This window comes from Hordeum vulgare, chromosome 3H (assembly GCF_904849725.1).
Source record: "Hordeum vulgare subsp. vulgare chromosome 3H, MorexV3_pseudomolecules_assembly, whole genome shotgun sequence".
NCBI lineage: Eukaryota > Viridiplantae > Streptophyta > Magnoliopsida > Poales > Poaceae > Hordeum > Hordeum vulgare.
The window spans coordinates 503163768-503170068 of record NC_058520.1 but is presented as its reverse complement, the minus strand read 5'-3'; the positions used below and the strand labels follow the sequence as shown (position 1 = coordinate 503170068).

The 6301-nt window shown below is 49.8% G+C and overlaps 1 protein-coding gene across 1 annotated transcript; it reads left to right on the top strand.

Annotated features, from left to right (window-relative positions):
• The first annotated feature begins 269 nt into the window (after window positions 1-269).
• Window positions 270-6082, top strand: LOC123444521 (F-box protein At5g46170-like). Its single transcript, XM_045121256.1, has 2 exons — window positions 270-1691; window positions 5679-6082. Exon 1 carries the CDS (start codon window positions 471-473, stop codon window positions 1662-1664), a length of 1194 nt encoding a protein of 397 aa, XP_044977191.1. The 5' UTR covers window positions 270-470; the 3' UTR covers window positions 1665-1691; window positions 5679-6082.
• The last annotated feature ends 219 nt before the right edge of the window (window positions 6083-6301 follow it).

Below are 6301 nucleotides of genomic sequence, written 5' to 3'. Positions count from 1 at the left end.
CCATTGGCGTTGGGTTGCCGTCGGAATTTTGGTCCGAGAGCGACGTGTTCAGGCGCCACCATCTTCAAGGTCGGTCGGTCGGGGGTCGAGCCCAACGCCTGCCTGCCTGCCTGCCTGCACCACAAAGCCACCACGGCGGGGTGGGGTGGCCCCTCCTGATCCCCATTCCCTCCGCGATCAGCGGTCGAGCCCGACACGTGACACGTCGTCGGCCCGCCCGCCCGCCCGCACCCACCACCCAAGGGCCAAGCCAGGAGAGGAGAGGGGTGAAACCCAAGTATACACACGACCTCGCCTCGCCTCGCCTCACCTCACGCGCAGCCGCCGTGCCGTGCCCCGTGCTGTGCGTGTGCGTGCCGACTATCCGCTCGCTCCTCTTCCACCAGAAATCCCCCAACTCGCGACCGACTCACTCTCGCCCCGCCCCCGGATCCCGATCTGCGCCGCCCGTTGGTTTGGCTGCGGGGGCGATGGAGGAAGGGCGCGAGGGATGGCCGTCCGCGGCGGCGGAGGTGGTGGAGGAGGGGGAGGAGGACCAGTTCGACCGGCTGCCGGACGCGGTGCTCCTGGACGTCTTCAACCGCATCGGGGACGTCAAGGCGCTGGGGCGCTGCGCGCTCGTCTCGCGCCGCTTCCACGCGCTCGTCCCGCTCGTCGACTCCGTCTTCGTGCGCGTCGACTGCGTCATTCCCGACGAGCCGGCCCCCTCCTCGGCCGGCTCCCCGCAGGCCGCCGCCCCGTCGCGCGGGCGGGGCGCGCTCGCGCACATCGCGCGCCTCGTGCTCGGCGGCATCGTCAGGCCCATCCAGGCGCTCGGCCAGATCCTCTCCCCCACCCTGGCCATCGTCTCACGGCGCTCCGTTGCCCCGCCGCCCGCCTCGCCGCCTCCGCCCGCCGGGGACATCTCCCACCACTCGCCCTCCGAGGTCCTCCGCTCCTTCAAGGAGCTCCGCAGCCTCCGCATCGAGCTGCCCACCGGCGAGCTCGGCATTGACGACGGCGTGCTCCTCAAGTGGAAGGCCGACTTTGGGTCCACCCTCGGCAGCTGCGTTATACTCGGCGCGTCCTCCGTGTCGTCGAAGCCGCTGCCGCCGCCAATGTCGTCCCCTGATGCCGCGGACAGCGAGGCTACATCTCCTGATGACAGCAGGGAGCCTGAAGAATTGGCGAGCATCCCCGAGTCGCTCCATACGAATGGGGGCCTTAGGCTCCGCGTAGTCTGGACCATCAGCTCGCTGATTGCTGCATCGGCTCGGCATTACTTGCTGCAGCCAATCATCGCTGATCATGAAATGCTTGATAGTTTGAACCTCACGGATGCTGACGGGCAGGGTGTGCTCACTATGGACAAGAGGCAGCTACAGGAGCTGCGAGTGCGGCCTGTGTCGGTTTCTGGCAACTCACACCGCACGCTCATGCCAGCGCTCATTATGAGACTTTGGTATGCTCCGCATATTGAACTTCCTGGGGGAGTACTGCTCAAGGGCGCCACGCTGGTGGCGATCAGACCAAGTGACGATGTGCTGAGGGAGGGGGGAGGGGTTGAGGCTGCTGGTCCAGCAGGAGCTAGCTGGATCTCAGATGCCTTTGAGGAGCCATATCGAACAGCGGCAAAGGTTCTTTTCAAGCGGCGGACATACAGCCTTGAAATGAACTCGTTCTGAGCTTCACAGAGTTTAACCTTCTAGGAGGTAATTTATCACTTCACATGATTATTGCATGGAATTACTACCAAAATATTGACAGTAGATCATCCACTGATATCCAATAGCATTGCAGTATCTTGAAGGAATCAATGCAGTTTCCTTAAATGGAACTACTTTTTTTTCTTTCCGAAATTGAATTGAATAAAGTGAAACCTAGGTTCACGTATATTTTATCATTATCTCTAAATTTTGCCACGTGTGTCCGGAAGCGTATATGCTGTTCTGGGTTTATTAATAATAATGGATTGGTGTATATAAGCAAAATTATTGATTTTTGGCTCATTCGGTTTCTTCTCGATCGTGGAATTATGAAACACGTGGCTAGGTTTTCCATGCCTCTCCAGTTCTGATGGGTCCCAGTCCTGAAGGCTTGGCAGTTAGTTATTGAATCTAACACCGGAAATTTTTGTATCATTCTTAATCTTCTTTAATATACTAATGCCCAATTTGTACCAAGTATTACAACTGGCACCAAGGTTTCTCTTCTTCACAATTTGGAGGGTTCTTAGAGCCTGATTGACATAACCGTAACTGTGGGTATTATGCAAACATAACTTGCTTTATGGTGATGGTGAGCATAACTTGATATGCTTAGTTTCTTCTCCTTAATCAACAGACTAATGGCATGGGCACAGGTCACGGACTCATGGTTTAGGTGATCAGGGTTTTTGGGTGCATACATTTTGTATACGTATTTAGGTTAGTGTACTAACAGGAAAGTATTTAATGTTTATATAATATTTACTTTACTGCCATTCTGTTGGTTTGCTGGACCATGCACTGATATGCTCATGTGCCACATTTGGCACGGTAAAGTCACCATATATGAGTTCTTTTCGAAGTCCAGGGTTGTTGAATTGGTCTCACTACAGCTATTCTGATGTGTCTGTTTTAGTTCCTTTCTGTTCCTGCTGGCGTGTTTGCTGTGATGCAATTTCTCAAGTATTAGGCACGTGGTAACTGGGAATCAATAATCTTGTGAGGTCATATTATGATTAGATAGTACAGAAAGTAATGCTTGTGCAGTCTTGTCATCTTTATGGGACTTTTGGTTCCCAGCCGATGTTTGCCACTCGTAACTTTAGGCAAACCGCACACTACGTATTTGTAGGTCCATGTTTGTTTTGCACCGCAACTGTGTAACGATGGCAATCGGGTCAGTTTTCGTCTGATCAACCTTCACCAGACCCATGCATGAACCCATCATCGTCCAGCGCCTATGAACAACCCTGTCCATGTATCTTTAAGGGCACCTGTTAGAGTTATATTGATGATGTCCCTTGGCCTTTTGTATTAGACTTTTGGCATCCTCTTGTACATGTATATATATTGGTTTTGACCTTCTAATAATATTAAGTTGCTATTCTCAACATCGTATTAGAGCCCTAGGTTTTTTTCCCGCACGCCACAACTCGTGCTGCTCCCAATCCAATCTCTTGCATGGCCGTCGTTGCTCTCTTTCCTGCCGGCTCGTGATTCTGCTTTTGCCTGCGTCCATCTCCAGCTACAGGAGCTTCACATCCAGCCGCTGGCTAGTTGCTACACTCCCGTACAATCCACAGTGATTTGATTCAGCGTTGTGTGTTGGATCCTATTGGACTTGGTTGCTCGTCTTCTTCCATGGCTGCCGGCCGCCGGCCTCGTCCGAGCAGCTGCTGCCTTTTGCGGCGCCGTCGGCCGCCGGCTCGTCTGCACCGCTCCTGCCGGCCACCGGCCTTATCCGCGCTGCTGCTCCATGTCGCAACCCGACTGGTCACCAAACCGATTGCGCACCCACCGGGTTTTTTGTATTTTTCTTAATTCTTACTTCATACTCAATACTTGGCGCCATGCACTTCCGAACAGATGATTATTGGTTCTTCTTCTAGTCCCATATAGTCATATATCCGCAGGGCTCCACCTCCCGTGCGCTCGATTAGGCGAGGTGGTACTAAAGCAGCTGGCCTGCTGCATATTTTCCTTGCTGTTGTGCATGCAAAGCAGCATACGCTTGCTTTGGAGGCCCAATTGACAACGTGTTGCTCCATTGAAGCTACTTAGGTAGGATTTAGTCGATTCTAAAAAAAGGTAGCATTTAGTTCATTTATGGGTTGATCTCTTTCGAACAACCCAACTGGCCAACGTGTTGCTCCGTTGAAGCTACTTAGGTACTAGCATTTAGTGCATTTATGGGCTGATCTCTTTCGAGCAATAAACAAAGCAAGATAGATGCATTTTACTCTAAGACAAATCTTCACCAAAATGCTCACATTTTATGTAAAATAAAAATAAAAATATATAAGGATTAATATTAGTCGGGTGACCCATGCATAACCCACGGGCACAAACTCGTAGTGATGCCCTACCCACTACTAATTGGGTTACCCATGGGTACAACCCATGGGTAAAGAGCACAGCGCATACCCTACCCATTTGGGTCGGGTGCCCACAGGCAGCCATAACCATGGATCCAATTGCCATCTTTACAACTGTGGCTTGCCACACTCAATACTCCTATCGCTCATGTTATAGGTTCAAAATTTTGCCAAGCTTTGCCACTCTTCTTGCTAAATTTTTGCTTAGCCACACTTCATAGCAAGTCATGCTAGTGGCGTATGTTTGCTACAATGCAGTATAGTGGCTCCTGTGCGAGTCTGTTCATTTATGGCTAGAATGGAGAATGACTACTTAAATGATGAACCTTCTTGCATGTAACGGGTCTACAATGTGGAACAATTGACAGATGCATGCTTAATTTTAGTACCCAGAATCGTGTTTAGTTCCACGTTTTTGAGTCGCTGAGTCGTTTGGGGGGGGGGGGGGGGGCTCTAGACTAGTCGTGACTCAACAGCAGGCAGCAGCCAGGGCAGGAGCACACCAGCAGCTGCAGCATCCAGGGGAGCAGGGGGAGAGCACACCTTCAGCAGCAACAGCAGCCAGTGGAGGAGCACGCCACCAGCAGCAGCATCCAGGAGAGGAGGGGGAGAGCACACCAGCAGCAGCAACCAGGGGAGGAGGAGGGGAGCACACCAGCAGCAGCAACCAGGGGAGGAGGGGAGGAGCACACCAGCAGCAGCATCAACCACGGAGGAGGGGAGGAGCAACCCAGCAGCAGCAGCAACCATGGGAGGAGAGGAGCAGACCAGGGCGCCAGCGGCTGCCAAGGAGAGGGTTGGATCGGGGTGGGGGGAGAATGAATCGATCTAGGTTTCCAGGAGGGCATGGGCAACCAGATAAGTAAAAAAATATGACAGATGGGGCCCCCAATAATTGAGTCGTTTTTGACCCATACACAGCGACTAGTCGCTTGAGTCGCTTGACTCAAGCCAGGAGGCGAGTCGAGGATCCAAGTCGATCATGAAGCAGCGACTAGTTGCTCGACTCGAAAACAGATTTACTTCATAAAATATACAGAGAGAGCCTATGGCGGGTCGATGCAAGACTCTAAAGGAGAGTATTATAGAAGTTTGTGGTATAGCCTAATCTGTAAAGGAGAACTCTCTAGAATTGTTTATATAGCTTACACTCTGAACTTGAAAGATACATTTTGTCTCATTGAATGCTCATTGGATGGCACAAAGGATTTGAAACGATGTGGCGCTTTCTTAGCATTTCTTTTGCACTCAACTGTAAAAAGAAGATGAAGATTTGACTTTTAGAAAGGACTAACAATGCTTTTCCCCAAATATACTTTTTTTTTGTAACTTGTTATTTATGTCATACGTACTTTCTTTACTATCGAAACCAACTACTGCATATTTACAATTAATAACACTGATATCCGCCGCATTTCTTGTGTATATGTTCTTTTACCAGATTATAGAACATGAGAAACAATTCTTTGAAAAGTGCCTCTGTCTGTTGCATTTTTTCCCTTTGTACTTCCTCTGTACCTAAATACTTGTAGTTTGGGGGAACTAGGTACAGAGGGTGTATGATTTATAGTTGATCCATTGAAATGTTCCACTGAAATCATTTTCACCCTACTTGCAGGATGATGGGATGTCCTTGAGGCGTATGTAGTAGTGGTGGACCCGGTGCATATGCAGATTATATACACCCTGTTTGTGCTGGGCTTTTCAGCAATGTGGAATCGAATGTCTCTTCTACAGCAAAAGTACCCTGAAGTGAAGCCTCGAGATGCTAGGTTTGTTGGTCATTGCTGGCTATCCGCCTGTTGGACATATTCGGTCGAGTAGCATCCCTTTTTCACTGTTACTCTGCTAGTTCTATACCAAACTATAGGCTGAAACATTCTGTCATTTCCAGACACATTTTAGGTGTGCTGTGGCATATGTGACTCAAACGGTTGAACCTTTGTGTGTATCAGACTAGTAATGTTTTTAGATTGAATGTTTTACAAAACAGGTGCATAATTATCTATGTCTATACCATAATCACTCGTTCAATCCAGACTGTCCGACTGGATTTTTTAGTTTACGAGGAAATAAGTAGGAGATACCTATGCGCTAATGATTCTCTTAATTATTGAGTTTTTTTCTTCCAAATAATTTCACACTACTTTGATTTTTCAATTCCGGTACCCCTCCTCCCAGTTGATATGCCGGTATGTATTTTGCGAGTGACTTCTGGAGGCTCGAAATTTTTAGCTTCTG

Excerpts from the sequence above, each read along its gene's own strand:
- LOC123444521 (XM_045121256.1), top strand. The coding sequence starts at position 471 with ATGGAGGAAGGGCGCGAGGGATGGCCGTCCGCGGCGGCGGAGGTGGTG.